This window comes from Geotrypetes seraphini, chromosome 8 (assembly GCF_902459505.1).
Source record: "Geotrypetes seraphini chromosome 8, aGeoSer1.1, whole genome shotgun sequence".
In the NCBI taxonomy this organism is placed as follows: domain Eukaryota; kingdom Metazoa; phylum Chordata; class Amphibia; order Gymnophiona; family Dermophiidae; genus Geotrypetes; species Geotrypetes seraphini.
The window spans coordinates 113,873,404-113,898,625 of NC_047091.1; the positions used below are offsets into that span (position 1 = coordinate 113,873,404).

At 43.0% G+C, this 25,222-nt stretch overlaps 1 protein-coding gene across 3 annotated transcripts in view; it reads right to left on the minus strand.

Moving 5' to 3' along the window:
* The window catches only part of ATP8B3 (ATPase phospholipid transporting 8B3), a 136,766-nt gene extending 125,499 nt beyond the window's left edge, over window positions 1–11,267 (minus strand). For 2 of the 3 annotated variants that reach the window (XR_004540460.1, XM_033956700.1), the window contains exon 1: window positions 4,872–4,912. Coding sequence is in view for 1 of the 3 variants with exons in the window: in XM_033956700.1 (XP_033812591.1) it covers window positions 4,872–4,900 (29 nt within the window). In the remaining 2 variants the exon portion in view is untranslated. Of the gene's footprint in view, window positions 1–4,871; window positions 4,913–11,137 lie in introns of those variants that run through there. The other variant, XM_033956701.1, reaches the window with a different exon arrangement.
* Between the last annotated feature and the right edge of the window lie 13,955 nt (window positions 11,268–25,222).

The following is a 25,222-nucleotide window of genomic DNA, read 5'->3' on the forward strand; positions in this document are numbered from 1 at the left end:
TGGGCCTGGGGGCAAGGCAACCCTACTCAAAGGTCTCGCATTGAACCATCTCTCTCCACTTCAATCTGTTCATAATTCAGCTACATGATTTATCTTCCACCAGTGTCGTTGCACTCACATAACCCCTTTCTTCAAGCCAATTCATTGGATTCTTACCATTTCTGCAGTAAGCATGTGCTGCTTATTTCAAAATAAAACAGAAGAAAACCCAAAAAGGGGGTCTTTTCACTAAGGTGTGGTAAGTCTTTGCACGTACCGGCGCTTTAACAGCAAAACTTAATGTGCACTAAGAGAAAACACTGTGCACTAAAAAGCCTGATTCTCTAAAGGACGCTGATCTCAATGGCTGCCTAAGAAGCAGCCACCAATCATGTGTCAACCATGCATCAGCATCCTTTAGAGAATCACGTCTTTTTTCCTAACAGATATCTTAAATGGTGGCCAGTATTTAACAAGCCTACATTTAAGGTGTCTGTCTTGCACCTATGGAGGAGCATAGGGACATTTACGGACATGCAAGGACACTTCCTGTGGAAGCCACACCACACCAGCCTCGGGCATCGGTAGGCATGCCTAGATGCTTCGGTAGGTGCGAGTCAGATGCCTATATTGTAGGCAACCCTTGTGGCACGGATTTTTTTTTTTTTTTTTCAAAAAGTGTGTCCTGATTGACTGGAGGGCCTCTGAGCATGTGCAGATGCCGATGTGTGACGTGTGCACATGCACACAACGTCATTATGCCAATGTCCGCGCATGCTCGGAGGCCATCCAAACACGGCCCCAAGCTCAGGGAAAACAAGACAAAGGTCATGTGGAGGCAGAGAGGAGGAGAGGCACCTACGCCGGAAGTGACACTAAATATATGTCATGTGTCCTTCAATCCCTGGCGGCACACCCGGAATCTCACCGCAGCACACAGTTTACAATTCACTGGGATAAGTCAACCACAAATAACCTACCCTCATCCCCTGCCAACTTTAGCTAAGGGAAGTAGCAGAAAGGTGGCTGGCTGAAGATAGGTAACTACTGATGCATGCTCAGAAGGAACCTTTTAAAATGTGTTTCTAGGCTCTGTTGGATAGGATCACCATTGTGCGGATAACGTCTCTTGCTGCTAACGGAGAGTCCATATAAGAAATTTGCTTTCCTGTTTAATCATTCCAATTTGAAGAAAAGAATAAAGAACTTGTTTGTTTGCAGATGAACCAGTTAACCCTGGAGGTAATATTCCAGATGATTAAGGAAAAAGCAGAAGACTTAGCATGAAGAGCCTGGAGGAATCAAGCTGGATTCTATCTGATGACTGAGCAGAAAGAGGGACAAGTCGAGGATAATGGTATAATAGTGCACCTCCAAAATAGTCAAAATCTCACTTAAAAACAACCTAGGTGCCTATGTGTCTTAAGCAAACTGGATCACACAAGACATGGTGCCAAAATTCTTTTTTTTTTTTTTTTCGGTTGCAGTATTCACACTGTGTGTTAGCCTGGAAGAACTTCTCACCTTTGATTCACAAATTTTGATTATTTTATACTACATCGCATGACTCTCAATATGTGATAGATCGGATACCCCTGCCCTGAGGAAGGCGTGTTGGGTCTACACTCCATGTATAAGAGAGCCATTTTTTAATGGATTACAATATTATATAGACTTTTACTAAAGATTCCTGCACCTTGTACGTTCTACTCTGCAGTCCTTTCCTTTGTTTTTGGTGTTCATCTTTTACTGCAGACCCGTTGGATTTTTCTTTGTTTTGGCCCAAATTCTTTCCCACCCTGCCCTGAAGGTAGAAATACGCACATATACCCTATGGATGCACATATATATTTTATAAAAGGTGCACATAATTTGTTCCCCCCTGGAAATGCCTACTTGTAGATCATCCAAAATGCTTGGGGTCAGGTTAGCATGTAGTGCCATGTGGTGAGGGCATTCAGGGGTTCAGTGAATCCCCAGCTCTACAGCCCTACTTTTTGTTTACTTTTTGCTTGCTGCAGTTTGATTTCCTGAGTAGACAGCCAGTCAAATTGCATCAAAAAAAGGTAAACAAAAAAAAGGAGGGCTCTTGGGCAGGCGATTCTCCAAACCCTCCTGAAGGCCCTGGCAAGTGCTGATCTGAATTGAATTGGCTAAGCAGCATCTGACTATTGCCTGCTCGACCAATAAAATTCCGAGCAGTGCCCTCAGGGCTTTTAGGGAATAGGGTGAATCCCCTGACCGCAGCCAATTGTAGTAGGTGCCAATGTAGTAGGCCAATTGTAGTCGGAACATGCATAAAGTTATGCACCTACCACAATTGGCCATGAGTAACTTTATCTGATCTGAGTACAGGCAGTCCCCTGGGCTTTGCATTTATATGCATACTTTTGAAAGGATGTGTGAGCTAAACAAGAAAATTTGTGTCTGCTGTGCCCAGACAATTATAAAATTCTCCTTTTAAGGGGCACTTTACAAAGAGATTTCCATGGTAAACAGATTTATTTGCAAACTTTCCACCACCCCGCCCCCCACCCCTACAAATTTTTCTTCCACATCCACAGGGGAAATGGGCTGTATTAGTGGTGGGCCATAGGAGACTGTTGGAAATCTGTGCAGGGATTTCAGTTTGACACCCCCTTGTAATTTTCCAACTCATTTTGCCTCCTATGTGCAGAAAAAGCCTCCCCCGCCATATGCATCTGGTACAAACGCCTGGGAAGTAGCAGGATCATGCAGCACTGACAGTTTAGGCTGAGGTGGGAATGGGACAGGCAGTAGAACAGTGACTAAAGCAGATGGCTAATTCCCTATCTGGTATTGGGCCAGCAGAATAAGTTTCCACGTTTTATTAACATTTGATATCCCGCCTGTCTAAAAAAAGTCTAAGCGGCTTACAATAAAGTAATTAAACATAAAGTAATATAAAATTAAATGTGAAAAGACTGGAAGTACGAGAAAAAGGGAAAAATTACAATATGAAATATGGTTAGATCTGATGTGATGGTAGCTCAGTTAAGACGCGAAACAAAACCTTACGCATCAATTGGCTTCCAATTGGCCATAGGATCATTTTTAAAATAATGTTGCTTATATTTAAAACTCTAGCATTCAACGAACCCCAATTTATATCAAGATTGTTAATACCACACAGTACTCAACGCCCACTTCGTTCATCTAGCCAAAATCTCCTCTCTGTTCCTTCTTTGAAAATTATAGGAATAAGAAAATCGGACATGTTCTCTGTGATGGGCCCTCAATGGTGGAATCTCTGCCACAATATATTAGAAACGAAAAAGATCTTACAATGTTCAAAAAATCTTTATAATCTTTTTAAAGATGCTTTTAATATTTAAACTTCTTAAGTAAGGTTTCAAAATGTGCTATAGTTTAACCACCCCACACCCTCTTGTTTTTTCCCTTTTTATACCAAAATGAAAATTGTAACTTTATCACTTTCCCTCCCGACTCATGTTTGTATTTTATGAAAGAATATTGTCAATATTGTCAATATGTTAGTTTCTTTGCATTATACTCTATTTTTAATTTTGTTCATCGCTTAGTAATTTTAATAAGCGATTCATCAAACATATTAATAAACTTGAAACTTAAACTTCAATTATTACCTGGCAAGAGTAAGAATGTCATAATGCCCCTGTATCGCTCCATGCTGCGGCCTCATCTGGAGTATTGCGTTCAATTCTGGTCTCCTTATCTCAAGAAAGATATAGGGTGCTAGAAAAGGTTCAAAGAAGAGCGACCAAGATGGTAAAGGGGATGGAACTCCTCTCTTATGAGGAAAGATTAAAACGGTTAGGGCTCTTCAGCTTGGAAAAGAGACGGCTGAGGGGAGATATGATTGAAGTCTACAAATCCTGAGTGGAGTAGAACGGGTACAAGTGGATCAATTTTTCACTCCGTCAAAAATTACAAAGACTAGGGGGACACTCGATGAAGTTACAGGGAAATACTTTTAAAACCAAAAGGAGGAAATTTTTTTTCACTCAGAGAATAGTTAAGCTCTGGAACACGTTGCCAGAGGATATGGTAAGAGTGGATAGCATAGCTGGTTTTAAGAAAGGTTTGGACAAGTTCCTGGAGGAAAAGTCCATAGTCTGTTATTGAGAAAGACATGGGGGAAGCCACTGCTTGCCCTGGATCAGTAGCATGGAATATTGCTACTCCTTGGGTTTGACCAGGTACTAGTGACCTGGATTGGCCACTGTGAGAACGGGCTACTGGGCTTGATGGACCACTGGCCCAGTAAGGTTATTCTTATAAGAACATAAGAACTGCCATCTCCGGATCAGACCCATGGTCCATCTAGTCCGGCGATCCGCACACGCGGAGGCCCTATCCGGTATATACCTGATGTAGTTTTAGTCACCCATAACCCTCTATGCCTCTCGTAAGGAGATGCGCATCTAATTTGCCTTTGAATCCTAACACAGTGGATTCATTAAAGCTCTTCAATCTTTCCCTAAGCAAGGGAAAAGTGCCCCTGGACTGGAAAACTGCCAACTAGAAAATGACACGGGGAAAAAATCTGTCCCTGTCACCGCCCCGTCACCGGCCCACCATCCTCTGCACCGCCCCGTCACCGCCGTTCCCTTCACCGCCCCGTCACCATCACCGCCATCCCTTTCACCGCCCCGTCACCGCCACTGCCATCCCATTCACCGCCCCGTCACCGTCCCCGCTGCATCCATATAAGCCTTAGTACTGTAATATTTAGCTTATTCCTTTCTTATAAATCAAAGTTCCTGCTGCTGAACTAGAGAAAGAGATGTTCAGCTGGCAGGGCTTTGTTTATAAATTTTTATCAACACAACTAATATACTATTTTATCCTAAAGCAAAAAATAAATAAATAAATAAAAATTTTTTTTCTACCTTTGTTGTCTGGTTTCTGCTTTCCACATCTTCTCATTGAATTCCTTCCATCCACTGTGTGTCTTCTCTCTGCGTCTTCCATTTGCTGTTACTGTGCCTCTCCCTTAACCCCCCCCCCCCCCCAATTGGTCTAGCACCCATCTTCTTCCCTCCGCTCCCGCATAGTCTGGCATCTGTCTTCTTCCCACTCTGTCTTCCACATTTCCCTTCGGGGTCTGTTCCTCTCCACCCTCCTTCAATGTCTGTTCTATTCCTTTCCACCACCACCCTTCCCTCCCTCCTTTACCATCTGTTCCTTTCTACTACCCTTCAGCTCCTCTCGCGTGGCCTATCTACCTTCCTTCCTCTTATTTTCATGGCACGTTACAATGTAATTTGTGCAAGCCACTGGAGCCTGCAAGCTCGGTCCCTGTCCCATCCCCACAAACCATCTCGCTTCTGTGCTCCTATTTTCTCCATTTCTAATATCTCCCCTATGTATCTGTCATTGCCCCCCCTGTGTCCATATACCATCCCCATGGCATGTCCCCTTTATGTCTCTGTCCCTATGCCCCATGCACATAATTTCCCCTCTTTCTGTTACCTTCCTGTGTCCAGATTTCCCCTATCTTCCTCTTCCATACCAGTGTGTCTCTTCTTTTCAACCCCATCTAGCTTTTTTCCCTCTTTCTTCCCCCACCCTGCTTCTAGCATCTGGCTCACCTGCCAGTCCTTCCCTTTCTTTCCTGCTGTGGGTTTTTCTTTCCGACTTCATCCCCTTGGCCCAGAATCCTTTTCCCTTTCACTCCCTCCTTCCAATTTGAGCCGGGAACACTAGCGATCGCACGGTCCCCGCAGCCACTACCCGCCTGCCCAATCGATCCCAGTGCCCAGCCAGCTCTCTCCCCTCTCCCCACCCCAGCCCACAGGCTTTCTTCCTCGGCGACCCGCACGCCCTCCCAAAGAGCCGCGCACGCGCGGCTGCTCAGTGTTCAATCCTCTGCTCTGCTGCAACTTCCTGTTTCCGGTTGCGTCAGAGCAGAAGATCGAAACCGAGCAGCAGCGGGTGCACGGCTCTCCGACAGCGTGCGGGTCGCCGAAAAAGAAAATCCACAAACCAAGGTGAGGAGAAGGGAGAGAGCCGGCCAAACACCAGAATCGACTGGGCAGGCGGGTGTGAGCTGCGGGGACCGCGCGATCCTACATGCCTCACTGCGGGGACAAGACCATTCACCGCCCCGCGGGCGGTGAATGGCCTTGTCCCCGTCGCCGCAGCGACTGCTAGTTTTCTTCCCCGTTTTCGGCGGGTGACCCGCGGCTAAAATGCGGTGGCCGCGGGTAAACCGCCACCGTGTCATTCTCTACTGCCAACGTTAACCCACTCCACAAAAAGGGATGTAGGTCAGAGGCTGAAAATTATAGACCGGCGAGTCTCACATCAATAGTAAGCAAACTCATGGAAACGTTGATTAAAAACAGATTGGACATGATTCTGAATGGGGAAAACTAAACTAAACCTTAGGTTTATATACCGCATCATCTCCACAATCGTAGAGCTCGGCACGGTTTACAGGAGTTGAGAGAGAAAGGAACTCCATGAAGGTTAAAGTGTATAGAGAAAGGGTATAGAGAAAGGGTGATTGGGGGGCTTACGATGCCAAAGATGGGGTAAGTATTACATTTTTGAAAACAGCCAGGTTTTCAGATGTTTGCGGAAGAGTTGGAGAGAGCTCAGGGTCCGGACGGGGGAGGTAAGGTTGTTCCAGAGCTCAGTGAGTCTGAAGGGGAGGGAGGTCTCTAGTTTTCCTGCGCGGGAAATGCCTTTTAATGAAGGAAAGGATAATTTAAGTTTGTGAGTGGGTCTGGTGGTATTAAGGTTTAAGGAGTTCCAGGAGAGTGGGATGAAGGGAGGGAGGATGCCATGGAGGATTTTGAAAGTTAGACAGGTGCATTTAAAGTGGACCCTGGCGATAATCAGAAGCCAGTGGAGCTTGGACAGGAGCGGTGAGACATGGTCGAATTTACTTTTTGCGAAGATGAGCTTGGCCGCGGCATTCTGGATCCACTGAAGTCTATGAAGGCTTTTCTTGGTAAGGCTTAGGTAGATTGAGTTGCAGTAGTCCAATCTGGACAGGATGATAGATTGGACGAGAACAGTAAAGTGGTTTTGATGGAAATAGGATCTTACTTTCCTCAGCATGTGAAGGCTGAAATAGCATTTTTTTGCCAAGGAATTGAGGTGGTCATTGAAAGACAAAGTGGAGTCGATGATGATGCCCAGAACATTGCTTGAGGACTCCAGCTGCAGAGTGGAGCCAGAGGACAGGGGGATGGAGGTGGGAGTTGGGAGTTGGTCAAGTTTAGGGCCGAGCCAAAGTAGTTTAGTTTTGGATTCGTTCAGTTTCATTTTGACAGTATGGGCCCAGGACTGGAAGTTCGTTATACAGGAGGATATGTTCTCCGAGAGGTTGGTAAGGTGTGGGTGAAGAAACAATAATATACAACGGCAGTGTTTTGTCTCACGAAACTGCTATAAGCACAAGAAAGCATTTGTAGCTCAACACGGTAATGCTCCTGTTCTGAGCTTTGACCTCTGAAACTCCCCAGTTCGACTCCCACCTTTGCTCATTTTAATAAGGTCCTAGTTTTTTCCTATTAGCTCTTATAACAGGGTCTACATGGTGGACTTTGCCATTTGTAAGGTGCACAGGCAAACCTATTTTCAACTTACCATGGCTCGGACATCCTAAGCAGTGATGAGAGCACATTAACCAGGCGATCCACAAATGTCATCTTGCTGTCAGAAGAAAGGTTTCCTCTCATCACTGCTTAGGATGTCCGAGCCATGGTAAGTTGAAAATAGGTTTGCCCGTGCACCTTACTAATGGCAAAGTCCACCATGTAGACCCTGTTATAAGAGCTAATAGGAAAAAACTAGGACCTTATTAAAATGAGCAAAGGTGGGAGTCGAACCGGGGAGTTTCAGACGTCAAAGCTCCGAACAGGAGCATTACCATGTTGAGCTACAAATGCTTTCTTGTGCTTATAGCAGTTTCGTGAGACAAAACACTGCCGTTGTATATTATTGTTTCTTCACCATTTCAGAAATGTACCATGATATAAACTAACAAAGTATGCCATGTTTAAAAGGAGAAATATAAGATGAGTTGAACTCAAATTCTTAGCATGGAAGGGGGAAAAGTTTATTTTTCTGCTACACAGCAAAGTAATGTTATATTCAACTCCTATAAGAAGTGGAAAGCATCATCAAAGTGCACCTGGAAGGCAGATACACCACAAGTAAAATACAGGCTGGGATTTGAACCCTCAAAGGCCGGACGATTGGTAGAGAGTGCCTTTCCTCACTGACCTACAGCTCCAATGCCTCTGGCTCCCTTGTCATATCATATCTTAGTGAAGTGCTAAGGGAAAAGGAGTTTAGCTATAATGTCATAGTAGGCTGAGACAAAAGAGTGGTAGCTCAATGGTTAAAAGTGCTGCTTTCACTGAGCCCCAAACCCATATTCCCAAGTGTGCTTGAATGCATGTGAGGTGGAGCTCCGTTTTTTCTCACACGCTAATCTTCATTCTAAGCACTGTACTAATGCATATATGACTGTAAGTAATCTGTTCCGTTTAGGCGTTATTTGTGCTGCAATTCTTTAATACATATTTGATATTTGTTTTCTACTTGAAAACTTTCCAAATCTTTAGGCATTCCTTTGCTTAAACTTATTTGAGTTCATCCTGATATGATACCTAATGAAGCACAGACAGCTCAGTCAAACAGCTGTAGCTCTATGGCTTAGGAGCCAGCCTTTGCTCCTAACATCCAGAGGTTGTGGGTTCTACACCCAGCACATCTTTTAATTGTGGCATATTACTTTGGAAGGTGTAGATTGATGAGGTCACAATGAGGTCAGTTTTGTGCAACTGAAGACCTCCATTTTGCAATGAGGGAAGCTGGAATGTTAAGGTGTGTATCTGTTTATTCTCTTTTTAAGTGCTGATAATGTGTGCTGGTTTTTCTTTGCTTTCAAAAGAGAGCCGATTGCAGTGCTGTTTGTTGAGAAAAAAAAGGGGGTTGTAAAAGCCATGTGTAAATTATATTATGATTCGGGCTGAAATGTGGTTTGTTATCCATGCAATATAATGTGTTCCATTGTTATGGTGTCATTATATTTATTAGGACAGAGAAAAGATGAAAATTACCTATTGAAATTCACTATTGGAAGTATTGAGGAAAAAACACAGCGAACGTCTGCCTCGCGTGTAACAAAGAGCCGCAATTACGATAGTTGAAACGGCATTGAAATCTAAGTTAGACCAGGGTTTCTTACGTCTACATAATTCACGATATTTAGACGCACGCATTCGCCCAGGTAGCGCCTATCTAGCGTCCCCATTTGGCACGCCCACGGAACGCCCACGTCCAGAGCTGGAGACGGGACTATGCTTTCGATAGACGTCAGTTCGTCAAGTACTTCATAGGGACGTCTATGTGTCGTTAATTACCGAATTAACATTAATTAAGACCCTTAACTCCGTAATTATTCACTTACAACGGACGTCCAAAGCACGCCTAAGTTAAACGCAGTAATAGAGAATTTATTCCATTGTGTCTGCAGCAGAGGTGGAGGGGAAGATGAGGTATTGGAAAATGGAAGGGAAAGATGATGAGATATCGGCTTCATGAATGTAATTTATAAGAGAGTGAGAAATAGTCTGAAAATAAATTATATATCAAATTTTATGCCATCAAATTTATTGGGAAAAGAGTTAGCAGATTGGGATACATCTCCATGCGTTAAATCTTGAGTGATTAGTAAACATAGGTTGGCTACATAGATACAGGAGTGCAGCAAAAATCAACCAAAGCATTCTGTGATAATCAATTGGCAATATTGAATTTACAATAAAGAAAATATGTTTTAATATTATTTATAAATTGATTGCTACATATATCCTTTGTACTCATACCAATAATGTGTATAATAAAGTGACATACATATATACAGTTTTGTTTTGTTTCGGAGGGTGGGGGTTGTTTGTTTGTTGTTTTGTTTTTATTTTTGGTGGTGGGGGTTGTTGTTTGTTTGTTGTTTTTTTTAATTATTTTAGAAAGAGCCTGTTGTTGAACAGTTACCAGCACACAAAAACCCAGCATGCAAAATGCCAAAATCAGAGACCTATCCGCTCTCTCCTCAATGATCTACAGCAGGGCTGCCCAAGTCCGATCCTCGAGATCTATTAGCAGGCCAGGTTTTCAGAATATCCACAATGAATATGCATGAGAGAGATTTGCCTGCACTGCCTTCTTGATATGCAAATCTCTCTCATGCAGGTTCATTGTGGATATCCTGAAAACCTGGCCTGCCAGTAGATCTCGAGGACCGGACTTGGGCAGCCCTGATCTACAGTGACTTAATGACCACTGCTTTCTCACTCATTTCTGGTGCCAGATACCCTCGTGCCAAAACAATCGTTCCTTCCTGGAGATGAAGAGAATGACCCTTTGTCTTTAGAATAAGCATGGGCACCACTTAGCCAGAAATGCCCACATGAACACAAAGTCATCCAATCAGGTTAGATTATATGAGACCTAATACTACCAGATACTTGTTTTTAACAGTAAGCAGCATACCATATCCGATTCCAAAATAATTCCACTGAGACACTCTAGATCTCCTCTCTAGTTCAATTTTCTTTATTTCTTGATAAACCGCCTATAGAAGCACATCTAAGCAGTTTACAACATAATCAGATCCAATTAAAATCAATAGGAGGAAAGAGAGTTCCAGTCATTTAAAGGAGAAAAATAAAGAATACTTTGTATCTATGCACTTCAGACAATTGCAACCATGGCCACAGTCCCTGATATAGAAGAAAAGATTAAAATGGGGTGTTTATTGTTTACTGAAACACTATACCTCCCCCCTCCCTCCCCCCCCCCCCCCCCACACCTTTACCAAATAAAATATAGGTCAAAGCAGTTTACAGACTAAAACTGAACAAGGAAAAGAAACACCACAGTCATAGAAAAGCAAATAGATAATTCATTTCCTCCCCCCCAAAAAATTATACAGTTTGCTTAAAAAGAAAGTCTTGAGAGCAGCCTTCACAAAGCCAGTGGAATAAACCCAAATCTGGTGTTTATTCCGCAAAGCTGGAGCACTTCATCCTTGGTTTGCATGAACCTGGTCTCCGCATTCCTAGTTTCCCTGCCTGAAAGGTTGTCGCTCTCCCTGCTGGAAAATGCCAAACATGAAAAAGCTTGCAAAACTTACTTCTGATTCGTGTCTGGTGCAGGAGTGCACAAGTTTTAGCTTTTTTTTCTGTAGCAGCTGCCAGAGGAGGAGTTTGGAAAGCATTTGATTTCTGCAGGATTTATAGCTCAGAGATGAAAAAGAAGGAGGTAGGAACTAGGGAGCAATGCAGACTCCTCCCAGTAGGAAGGGCAAGCAGAGCATCGGTCCCTCGGTATCTGTTGCATAGCTGCACCTGTCTTTTGCATATACACACAGGAAAATAGAAACCACACCAAACCCCACTTTCTGACTCAGGATCTTACAGTTGTCCTGCGAGCATCTGACAGTGCCAGTTTCTTTTTTTCTAGCCACAGCAGTAAGCAAACCCCGCAAGACAAAATTAATACCATTTGTGTTAATATAATATAAGCAAGAAGAAATTTGCCAAGAAAGAGTATTTCCATAAAGCTAAATGCATATGTTTTTCAGTGTAATTACCAATTATTTCATCATGGACTGAGAGATGGGAATTCTCTTTATTCCATACACTGTAGAATTCCATGCAGTATTTTTTTTAATTGATTTTCAAACTTTGACAGTGCAATATAATTAATCAATGGCATACCAAGGGGGGGGGGGGGAGATCCGCCCCGAGTGCAGCCTTAGGGAGGGGTGCACAGCCGGCCCGGTCCCTATTGCGCTCCCTCTCTCCTTACTGCCCCCCTCCTTACTGTCATCGCTGAGTTGAATCAGCTCCCTTTCTCCCTCCCTGTCCCTTACCTTCGTGGCACTTTCCCCCTCTCTCCCCCCCAACAGGCCCGGTCCGACAAACCTCCCTGACCTGTGGCCGGCGATGTCTAAACTGCCTTCTTACAGCAGCCGGAGCGTTGTAGTTGCATATGGCTGCCATAAAGGTCGTCTCTGATGCAACTTCTGGTTGCGTCAGAGATTTCCTTTACGGCAGACACACGCAGCTTCAACGCTCAGGGCAGGGAGGTTTGTCAGACCGGGCCTGTTGGGGGGGGGGGGGGTGAAAGAGCCATGAAGGTAAGGGGCAGGGAGGGAGAAAGGGAGGAAAGGTGGGGTGGAGAGGAAAAGACGCTAAAGGGAAATGGGTAAAACAGAGGGGGGAGAAGGATGCTGAAAGCACATGGGGAAGACAGATGGGGAGAAGGATGCTGAAAGCACATGAGGAAGACAGAGGGGGGAGAAGGACGCTGAAAGCACATGAGGATGACAGGGGGAGAAGGATGCTGAAAGGACATGGGGAAGACAGAGGGGGGAGAAGGACGCTGAAAGGACATGGGGAAGACAGAGGGGGAGAAGGATGCTGAAAAGACATGGGGAAGACAGAGGGAGGAGAAGGACGCTGAAAGGACATGGGGAAGACAGAGGGAGAGAAGGACCCTGAATACACATGGGGAAGACAGAGGGGGGAGAAGGACGCTGAAGAGAAATGGGGAAGAGAGAGTAGGGAGAAGACACTGAAGAGAAATGGGGAAGACTGAGTGGGGAGAAGACACTGAAGGGAAATTGGGAAGAGAGAGTGGGGGGAAGACGCTGAAGGGAAATGGGGATGACAGAAGGGGAGAAGGAAGCTGAAAGCACATGGGGAAGACAGAGGGGGGAGAAGGACACTGAAAGGACATGGGGAAGACAGAGGGGGGAGAAGAATGCTGAAAGGACATGGGGAAGACAGAGGGGGGAAGAAGGACACTGAAAGGACATGGGGAAGAGAGAGGGGGAGAAGGACGCTGAAGGGAAATGGGGAACAGAGAGTGAGCATCAGAGCTGTTACCACCATGGCTAAAATCCACACTACAGTTTTGTAAAAGGGGGAGGGGTTAGTTTGTGATGACATATTCTATACTAGGCAAAGGTGTTTTCTGTGTTCTGTGTGTTCGAAAGACATGGTTTTCTGTTAGGATTGACGGTGTAGGATTGATCTGTACTAGTTGGGCTTGTTTAGTTTTACAATGGGTGTATTGATGTACTGCTCACTGCAATATGTAAGATGCTGCCTTTTCCTAGGTACTCATGTGTGACATGTGGCTTGTTACTAAAAATCATGTTTTTCGTACAGATGGGGGGGGGAAAAAATGATGGGCCCCGATTGTCACATATGCTAGGTACGCCACTGCATTTAATTAATACTGCATAAAACGCACTATTAACTACACAAGTAATACATAAAACAATCATTTTCTCCCATCCTCCTCCCAATTATTAATACAATAAGACATATGATGTGATTACAGAATTATAATTAAGTAATTTAAATTCTCAAAATACATTTCCCTCCCCCCACCCACCCACCCTGGATGTGTAAGAAAATCTAAGAAAAGGAAAGATATATGACCCTTATTGTGAGGTAACAAATGCAGTCAATGGACTCCACACTTTACTAAATGAATTACTAGACCCCAAACATTCTGCATTCATTCTCTCATATTTATATCATTCCATGCAGTATTAATGTGGCATGCTTGTTTGGGAGAAGAGTGGGACACAGTGGTTAAAGCTACAGCCTCAGCACTCTGCGATTGTGGGTTCAAACCCACACTGCTCTGTGTGACCCTGGTCAAGTCACTTAATCCCCCCATTGTCCCAGGTTCATTAGATAGATTGTGAGTAGAGAGTTGCGTGTGGACAGAAATCCTGCCCGTCCCCACCAGTATCTCATCCATCCCCACCCATCCTTGCCAGAATCCCCTTCATCTCTGCCTGTCCCCACGAGGAATCCCCTCCATCTCCGCCTGACCCTGCAAGGAATTTCCTCTGTCCCCACCCGTCCCCCATAAAAGTTACTTGTACCCATAAAAAGCAGGAGGAGTGTGTGGCGCAGTGGTTGGATCTACAGCCTCAGCACCCTGGGGTTGTGGGTTCAAACCCCGCGCTGCTCCTTGTGACCCTGGGCAAGTCACTCAGTCCTCCATAGCCCCAGGTACATTAGCTAGATTGTGAGCCCACCGGGACAGAGAGGGAAAATGCTTGAGTACCTGATTGTAAAACCGCTTAGATAACCTTGATAGGCGGTATATAAAATCTTAATAAACTTGAAACTTGAATTACTTCTGACAGTTTTGATTTTTCTTTTAAGTCATAGTTTATTTAAACCAACAATAAAATACAGTATAAACAAATAACAGTGAACAGAAATAAGAGATGCATACATCACCAGAAAGAATTAGAATAGACATTAGGTCATGTGACTGTAGGGTCGACCACTGACGAACAGATCGGAGAAGGTTATCATGTTGCTGTACTGGGCCATGGTGCACCCTCACCTGGAGTACTGCGTCCAGCACTGGTCGCCATACATCAGGGATCTCAAAGTCCCTCATTGTGGGCCGCAATCCAGTCGGGTTTTAAGGATTTCCCCAATGAATATGCATTGAAAGCAGTGCATGCACATAGATCTCATGCATATTCATTGGGGAAATCCTGAAAACCTAACTGGATTGCAGCCCTCAAGGAGGAACTTTGAGACCCCTGCCGTACATGAAGAAGGACACGGTACTACTCGAAAGCATCCAGAGAAGAGCCATTAAGATGGTTAAGGGGCTGGAGGAGTTGCCGTACAGCGAAAGATTAGAGAAACTGGGCCTCTTCTCCCTCGAACAGAGGAGATTGAGAGGGGACATGATCGAAACATTCAAGGTACTGAAAGGGATAGACTTAGTAGATAAGGTTATTCATCCTCTCCAAGGTAGGGAGAACGAGAGGGTACTCTCTAAAGTTGAAAGGGGATAAATTCCATATGAACGTAAGGAAGTTCTTCTTCACCCAGAGAGTGGTGGAAAACTGGAACGCTCTTCCGGAGTCTGTCATAGAGGAAAACACCCTCCAGGGATTCAAGACAAAGTTAGACAAGTTCCTGCTGAACAAGAACGTGCGCAGGTATGGCTGGTCTCAGTTAAGGTGTTGGTCTTTGACCAGAGGGCCACCGCGTGAGCGGACTGCTAGGCATGATGGACCACTGGTCTGACCCAACAGCGGCAATTCTTATGTTCTTATGTTCATTTCTTGTTAAAAGAAATAAGAGTTGGATTTTTTTGGCAATATAAAGCTCATATCTGTGGAGCAAACAAATCTAGTTCCACCATCTGGCATAGGTAACTTGTGAGAGGTCCTTCCAAGATCCACAAATGGTGTTTAATGCAACAATGAGTAAAGAATCAAACAATACAACATCAAAATCATTTAAAGCAGAATTGAGAGAGGCACTTTTCAGGACAATAGATGCATAAGAAAAATGTGCCAAAACTGAACTGGAAACCTCAAAACAAACTCTGCAAGTACTTCATTTTATACTAAACAATTGGTGGCATAACTATGAGAGGAGGCTGGGTCTCCCACTTTGAGCTCAGCCCCCCTCAAAATGAATATCTCCCTTGCTGTACCTGGTAGGACATTTTGGTTTTCCATCATCCTGGTCCCAGTTTCTACTTTTGTCTATTTTACCACTAACACAGTTTCTACTTTTGTCTACTTTACCACTAACACAAGGGGGTCACTCGGAAAAATTGAGAGGGGACAGGTTTAGAACAAATGCTAGGAGGTTCTTTTTTACCCAGAGGGTGGTGGACACATGGAACGCGCTTCCGGAGGTTGTGATAGCCCAGAGCACATTGCAGGGTTTCAAGGAAGGTTTAGACAAGTTCCTAAAAGAAAAGGGGATTGAGGGTTACAGATAAAAAAGAAGAGGTAGGTTACAGAAACGGACAGGAACCACATTACAGGTCATGGACCTGACGGTCCGCCGCGAGAGCGGACCGCTGGGCGCGATGGACCAATGGTCTGACCCAGTGGTGGCAACTTCTTATGTTCTTATGTTCTGCTAATTCTCTTTCCAGGCCTCAGGAATCCCAGTTCCATCCCTGTGGGAGTCATATGAGCCTGGGGGATCCCCATGGGAGCCCCATAGACCTCGGGGGATCCCTGCAGGAGTCCCACAAGACCCGCAGGATTCCCGCAATCCCCGTTCCCATGCAGACCTCTAATTGTGAACCCACCAGGACAGACAGGGAAAAATGCTTGAGTACCTGAATAAATTCATGTAACCGTTTTGAGCTCCTCTGGGAGAACAATATAGAAAATTGAATAAATAAATAAATGTTTAGGACACTGTTCCAGGGCTGGTGTTAGACATAAGAATAGCCTTTCTGGATCAGACCAATGTTCCATCAAGCCCAATAGCCTGTCCTCACAGTGGTCAATCCAGGTCACTAGTACCTGGCAAAAACCCAAAGAGTAGCAGCATTCCATGCTACCAATCCAGAGCATCATGATGCCTAGGGCAGAGGTTGGATCCCAAAGCCTTCCAGCAGGCTGTGCTTCTTCAGTTGTGGGCTGGCTTTTGGGTCTTCTTGTGGAAGTGGGGGGCCCGGGGCATTTGCACTGATAGCACCTCCACAACTCCAGCCCTGTACTTTTGGGGAATGCTGTTCTCTTGGCATGGCAAAGTCCTTTTATGAGGATCAGGATGTTCAAAGGATTCAAGGAGGCCATTGACCTCATTGCTGTCTGGAAGCAGCAGAGATTGGGGTGGGTGCAGAAGAAGCAGCCCTGAATTATTAAATGTCCTTTTTTAGATATAAAACGGATCAGTTGAATGGACTGGAATAGGTCTTTGCGATTACTCTAGAAAATGCGATTGTATAGAGATGGCTGATAATAAGATAGGAGACCGAGAGAAATTGATATTTATACAGGTTAAATAGAAGCTTATTCCAAGATACACTAGGCCACCTTATGAGAAAAATGAGGGGTTGATGGTGAACTCCTGCCCAGTTCAATTGCACTAGCTGGGCCTGCTAATAATATTCAGCAGTATATAACTAGAGAGTGCTAGAGAGGACAGCTGCATGCAATGGAAAAACTCAAATGGGGTTCCCTTTCCCCTACCTGGTTTAATCTTTATCTAGCTTCTCTGGGAAACAAATTAACATCATTAGGAATCAAACTTTATAGTTACGCAGACGATAGAACAATCGCAGTGCCAATCCTCAACTTCTCAGTAGAAACCCTACAATTGTTGACCTCTATTCTCCATTCTGTGGAATCCTGGATGACAGGTTTCAATTCCGATAAAACCAAATTCTTTCTTGCTTCACCATCCAACAAGCTTAAAAAACATTAGGGGTCTATTCTAGACTGAAAACTTACCTTAGATGTTCAAATTAATACTTTAGTTTAAAAATGACATTTTTTGTTATGGAAGCTTCAGACAATCAGACCTTATTTCACTTTCAACGCATTTAGGGCTCCTTTTATGAAGGTGCGCTAAGCGTTTTAGCGCATGCACCAGATTAGCATGCGCTATAGCACACGCTAGTCGAAAATCTACCACCTGCTCAAAAGAAGGCAGTAGCGGCTAGTGCGTGCAGAAATTTAGCACGCGCTATTCCGTGCGTTAAGGCCCTAACCTGCCTTCGTAAAAGGAGCCCTTAGACTTTTGGTCCAATCCTTAGTTTTAAGTACTCTAGAGTCTAGACTATTGTAACCTGATATATTTAGCTACAAGTAAAAAGAACATCAAAAGGATGCAGATCATCCAAAATATATCCGTCAGATTGATATTCAACTTAAATATATTTGATCATATTTCGGAATACTATCAACGTATACGCTGGCTGCAGATAGAGACCAGAGCACTTTTTAAGTTTGGTGGCATGTGTTATAAGATAATAAATGGTTTTGTTCTGATTTATCTTCCTGATCCTTTTAAGTTTGCAGGTACCTTGCATTCTGTATGAGGCCCTAGATTAGTTGAATTTCCATCAGCAAAGGGTTGCCAATATAAAAGTTTTTTTTAATCAAATACTGCCTTATCATAATTTTGGCACATTGATTCTAACATCTGACTCATATTTAAGCTTTAAGAAATCATTAAAGACCTACTTATTCAGAAAAGTATCTTGGAATTGTGCAGTATCGTGGAATTGTGAACCGCACAGAACTGCGAGGAAGATGCGGTATATACTGTAAATGATTTGTTATGTTATGTTATTTGTTATCTGAGTGCTGCTTGATTTGTGTGTATAGAACTTTTTGCTTTTAGGGGAAGTTTGTACTTTTCCCCTTCTATCATCTACTCCTGAAGCAGCTAGAGGGCGAAGTGTGGCCACTTTGGGTTTTTGTTTGTCAATAAATTACACACTTCTTGATACATTATGACATAATCTTTCCTGTCTTCCTTCTATTGGAATATACCTGCTTAACCTGCATGAAGAATAATAAGGGTTATCATATGACTCCAGAAAAAAAAGACAGATTGTGACATCTGGGTTTAATTCCACTGCTTTCAATGGAAGTAAAACCTGGATATCTCAATCCATCCTCCTTTTTCTGGAGTCATATAGTAACCTTAAGAATAATCATACAGATTCACTTACCTTCTTGGCATTTAAATTAGAGGCTTTGGGGCTCATAATTGAAACTTAAATACATCTAAAAATCCATCCAAGTCGGCACTTGGATGATCTAAAAAACAGGTTGTCCAAGTGCCGATAATTGAAATAGCTTTTTGGACATATCCAGGGACATTTTAGGACTCTGAATCCCATTGTGCACCCAGAGCTGAAAGGGGAATTTTTGGAGGAGTGGTTACAGCGGGATGTGGGCAGACTAGACTTAGTTGTCCTGCAGGGATAATCGAATGTTTGATGAGACTGCCTAAGCAAAACTTATACATTGTGAGTTAGATGATATAAAGACATGTATAAGTGCCCAAAAGTGACCTGATAACCACTGTAGAGACAAAGTAAAGACTCAAACACATTCCCCATGCACCCCCACAAACTTCAGAATAAAAACGTACATACCTGCTTCTGGAATATCAGCACCTGGCATAGGAAAGCCTAACAGAGCTGAACTTAATAGAGGTGGCTTAAGAAGTCTGGGGAGTGGGCTAGTGAACCATAGAGAGGAGAGGACCCAGGCCCATAAGTCATTCTAACCACTACATTCATGGTGGAAAATGTGAGCCCACCAAAAAACCCTAAAACCCTATTGTACTGTCATATAGGTGCCACCTGCAGCCATTTGGGCTATTGGGGTTGTAGACAGGTGGGTATAGTGTGTTTTGAGGGGCTCACCATAACCTATAAGGGGGTTCTGAGATGTTTATGTGGCACTCTTTTTGTAAAGTTCACAGCAGTGCCGGGTAAGGTGCCATGTCAAGGTGGCCAATGCTGACCCTTCCTATATCCAAAAGGTCTTGTTTTGGTCGAAAATGTGGTATAAAGATAGACATAGTGGTGGTCTGTACAATCAAACACCTGGACGCACAGATAGACAATTTTTCGATAATGGACATTTTGCCGCTGCCGACTTTGGGCAACTAGCACCCTACATAGACATTGGACATAGACTTTTTTTTTTAAATTATGCCCCTCTCTATAATTACACTGTAATCAAATGCTATTTCTAGGACTAGTGCCCTGGTAACGTTCCAAAGTGACATAATTACTAGGATCTAACTAGCATGAGAGATGAAGGACAGGAGTCAGGTGGGGCCAGTTTCTCTATCGGTTGCTTGCTTAGATGGATGTCCTCATGTTTGACCGAGTGCGGCAGATAAGAAGTTCATATAGCCTCTTATTCCTACTCCAAAACACTACACTCACTGCCAAATCACAGGACAGAGCCATAATTCATCTGTAGTGATTATTCACGTTAGTGTTGAGCTTTGAACAATTAAAACACCCATGAATTACAGAGGTTGCCCATCCCATCCTTTTGCAAACAAGTATATCAATTTAGTTGCTAACTCGTCTGATCAAATAACTGGGATGAAATCTCACAAGAATGTGAGAGAGGATCTCAGAAGCAGGGGGCGGGGGTTTCTATGCATATGTGCACACATCGAGACCACAGAGTTGATTTTGGCTTCCATTTCCTCATTTTTTTCAGGCTTGCAATATCTCAGGTGATGTTTTCTTTTTTTCTCCTAGTTTCTATTCATAAAGTCTCCATCTCTCTCTGCTCTAACATCCTCCCTGCAGTATCTATCTCCATCTCCATCCCATCCCCGTGAGTTCTGTCCCTGTCCCTGCCAGCTCTGTCTTCATCTGCACAAGCTTCAAATGCTTAAATAATTAACTAATTAATTTGGGTGCCCAAATCTGACTGACCCTTATTGAATCCAGAGGAAAGTGTGTGTTAGTGCTTAAAGTGTTCAAGGCTTGTCAGATGAGGACAGAGCTTGCACGGAGGGTGCAGGGACAGAGACAGAACTCGTAGGGATGGGACGGGGATGGAGACAGATCCCGCAGGGATGGGGACAAATCTGTCCCTTTGTCATTTTCTAGTTGAGCCCTTATATCAGGGTTGTTCAACGTCGGCCCTCGAGGGCCACAATCCAGTTGGGTTTTCAGAATTTCCCCAATGAATTTGCATGAAATCCATTTGCATGCACTGCTTCCATTGTAGGCAAATAGATCTCATGCATATTCATTTGGGAAATCCTGAAAACCTGACCTGGCAGGAGCTGAGGTTGGACACCCCTGCCTTATATAATGGCAGATACCAAGGAATGCGGTGCACAGCACATGTCAATCATGAGTTAGAAACATAGAAACATAGAAAAAAGCAGCAGAAAAGGGCTATAGCCCACCAAGTCTGCCCATTCCAAGTATCCCCTCCCCTGAATTTACTCCCTTAAAGATCCCACGTGAGTATCCCATTTTCTCTTAAAATCCGTCACGCTGCTGGCCTTTATCACCTGGAGTGGGAGTCTGTTCCAATGATCCACTACTCTTTCGGTGAAGAAGTACTTCCTGGAGTCACCATGAAACTTCCCTCCCCTGATCTTTAGCGGATGCCCTCTGGTGGTCGAGGGTCCCATGAGCCAGAAGATATCATCTTCTGACTCGATGCGTCCCGTGATGTACTTATATGTTTCAATCATATCTCCCCATTCTCTTCTTTCCTCAAGTGAGTACAGCCGCAATTTTTTAAATCTTTCTTCATACGTGAGATCCTTGAGCCCCAAGACCATCCTGGTGGCCGTTCGCTGAACCGACTCGATCCTCAGCACGTCCTTTCGGTAGTGTGGTCTCCAAAACTGAACACAGTACTCCAAGTGAGGCCTCACCATGGCTCTGTACAACGGCATCATAACTTCAGGTCTCCTGCTGACGAAACCTCTGCGGATACACCCCATCATTTGTCTTGCCCTGGAGGAAGCCTTCTCCACTTGATTGGCAACCTTCATGTCCTCACTAATGATCACCCCTAGGTCGCATTCCGCCGTGGTCCTAACCAAGGTATCACCATTTAGTACATAAGTTCTACACGGGTTTCTCTTACCCAGGTGCATTATCTTGCATTTTTTAGCATTGAAGCCTAGCTGCCAAGTAGTTGACCATTGTTCGTGTGTCATATTATCAGGTAATAAGCTTTTGCCTACTATGTTGCAAAGTTTGGCGTCGTCGGCGAACAGTGATACCCTTCCTCTAAGTTCTTGCGTCATATCTCTTATGAATAAGTTAGGTGCCGTTTATAACATCGTGCCTAAATTAGTTTGGTTTGGTTTATTTATATCCCACCCTTACCCAGGGCAGATTACAAACTTACATACAAAAATACAAAATTACATACAAAAATACATACAAGATTGACAATAAATACACCCACAAAACAGAGCAAAAATACAAACAATAAAATAAATAGGTAACCAGCACCTTACTGTCATCATCTCTTCCTCATTAACCACACAGTTTCATACCCTGTATTTCTGGCAAAAAAGATGCCATTTATACAGTCTATTAAAATTCTGTATGTTCTGTTGCCAACGAATAACATAACATAACGTAACATAATTCTTTATTTATATATCACACATATGCCTTTCGGTTCATGGCGGTGTACAAAAGAATATAATAAGGAAACATTTTTAACATTAAAATTAGTTAACCCATGAGGAAGTACGGCACACAAAATCTCCCTATCTGTCCCAGATAGGGATCACAATCTGTGCTAAGGTGCCAGGAAAGTAATAGAGCAGACAATATTAAGTTCAAATTAAAAGGAGAGGAGAAATAAGAGCAGGAAGAGAATCAGAGCGTAGGAAAAATGATAAAGAAATAAAATATTAATAAAATCTCAGGAAGATCGTTCCATTCCCTAGGCCCTATACAATGGAATATACAGGGTGTCCACAAAAACACTCCTTGATTTTAAATGGTTACAAAATGAAAACTTATTGGAATTTGTTTATAAATAAGATGACAGCATGGACTCCGACTCCCAGAGCACAATTTGGATTTTATACTATTGCTTCTCCCAAACATAAGGGACATTCAGCTTTTGTGGCTCGAGTGATGTTACTTGGCAAGAAGGCAATTTTATCCCAGTGGATGGCCAGCGAACCCCCGACTTACAATGGAGATCACTGATGATCATACATGTTTCTTTGGAGTGACGGCACTTTTCAGACCTAGACACTGGCCCTGGCTGCAGATACTGTTAGATTTGAGAGCGCTTTTGGCTGAGTCTTTTGCCTATTGCTAGAAGTCATCTACTGAACTTATAACATGAGTATTCTTTTGTTTCCTGTCCTCGGGATTTCTTTTGATTATGTTTGGGGGGATGGGGGGAGTTGGGGGGGGTCATGTTATCACATGTGCAAAATTGTAAGTATTCCGCTTTGTTTTGCTGAAGTTGCTTGCTTGCACACTGAAAATTAATAAAAACGTTTAAACATAATTAAGATGACAGCAAATACAAGTCCCAAAAAGCACGGTTAGCAAGATCTTACACAATCGCTTGTATTTTCATCCTTATAAGCTGCAATTGGTGCAAAAGTTACAATCTTCAGACAATGCAACACAACAAAATGAGGTGTTCCTCAAGTGGCTCCCAGGATCACCAGACATTACTGTCTGTGACTTTTCCTTTGGGGGTATGTGAAAGACATAGTGTATATACCGCCACTTCCCGCAACTGCGCACATCAAGTGTATGTAATCAACAGATACCATATGAAACTATGAGTTGATGAAACTGTAGCCTCAAAGGTGAAAGAATATTCTAATAAATTTTGGTTTGTAACTATTTAAAATCAAGGAGTGTTTTTGAAGGCATCCTGTACTATCCCTTGACATCGTTAGCCTCAGCTCTTTTACAGATGGAATTTGCAGCTCTAATAGTTCTGCAGATTGAAGTGGACGAGACAGAACACATGGCACAATGCTCTCAACAAGATGTTTAGGAGCCAAGTTGTGCAAGCACATAGAAACGGTTAGTAATTGGACTTAGGTACCAGTAGATATCAAAAACCTTAGGCGGCCCCTATTTATGTCAGGGTTTTCTTGGCCTAAATACCAGTGCCTAAGTCCAATTTAGGTGTCTATATGTGAAACATGCCCAAGATCTGCCCACAATATACCCTTAACTACGCCCACTATCTGGTAGGCGCCTTGGGCTAGGTGCTTACCTGGAAGCAGTAGGTGTGTAGCTTACCACCCAACTGATTTAATTTTTGACAATTATAAGCTCATTAATGTTCTTTATTAGTGCCAATTAAGCTTTTTAAATATAGAAGTGGTATATAAGAAATGTAAATAAAACTTTCTAGAAGAATTTCAATTAAAAATGAATGAATATTTTCAAATTAATACCTCAGAGCAAATCTCATTAGAAACCTTGTGGGATGCTTTTGAAGCTGCCATTAGGGGGCAAATAATCTCTTATTCGGTACATATTAGGAAACAACTTATAAAGGAATTTACAGATTTGGAACAAAATATTAAGGTCTTGGGAGTCAAAATTGACCTCGAAATAGGAACAATTTAATTTACAGGCCCTCATAAAAGCTAAATGTAAATACAATGAGATTTCTTATCAACTGGCTAGGAAAGAATTGTTTTCTCAACAGGCTTTGTATTACTGAAACTCAAATAAGGTGGGAAGAGTAATAGCTAATTACCTTAAAGCTAAAAAAAGAAAAGTAAAGATTGTAGCTATTAAGGATGAGAAGGGTGAAACTCATTCTCAAATTGGAGATATTTTAAAACAATTTTTGAACTTTTATAAAGCTTTGTATTCTTCCGAGCTTTATTCAAATAAAGAACTAGAAGATTTAGAATTTTTAAACTCAATCAAGGGATCAAAAATTCCCGATCATATAAAAGGAAACCTTGAGGCGCCTATTTCATTAAGAGAACTACAAGCAGTATTGAAGTCCCTTAGAGTTGGATCTGCTCCAGGTGGTGATGGGTTCACTGTAGAGTTCTACAAATCATTTCAAATTACCCTATTACCTCATCTATTAAATTTATATCAGGCTCAACTGACTAAAGTTTGCATTATAGGTACTATGGCAGAATCTTTAAAAATTGTTTTGCCAAAGCCAAATAAAAACCCTATGTTGGTTTCAAATTACAGACCTATTTCGTTGATTAATGTAGATGGAAAACTTCTGGCTAAGCTATTGGCTTTACGCTTGGCCAAGGCTCTCCCTTATATTATAGGTATGCACCAAACGGGGTTCATTGCTCATAGACATTCTTCAAATAACACTAGACTGGCTTTCCACATGTTAAATTTAGCAAAAGCCATGGATGATCCGGCTTTCTCTGTGTCCTATCATTATAGCTTGGAGGTCCTATGCTTCCAGACAGATTTGTTAGGGCATCAGGCCACCTGGTGGTATAAATTAATTTCTGAATTTTTGAATAAAAAACCAAAAAATAGTCTTAGGGTTATTTGGAGCATCGAGATAAAGCAATATATTTCTGCATCTCGATGGCCACAAATTTGGACTTGGAGGATAAAATGTACAGCGTCAGTGTCTATGAGACAAACATGGTCTTTTTTTCTTTTACATAGATCTTGTACCCTGTTAGGTTATATAAGTTACATAAGTTGGACAGTTCTAAATCTAGTAGATGCTGGCACTGTCATCTAGACATAGGGACACTGGATCTTCTGTTGTTCTATTGTCCTTTGATACTCAACTTCTGGAAGTCAATATGGGGGCAGTTTAACCTCATACTGGAATCAACAATCCCTTTGACGTATGAGGCAATTATATGTGGAACATTGCTGCATATCAAGCCTCCCATGGATCGCTACAAAGGCAAGTTTTCCTAATAATGACAGGGATCGCTCTGCAAAT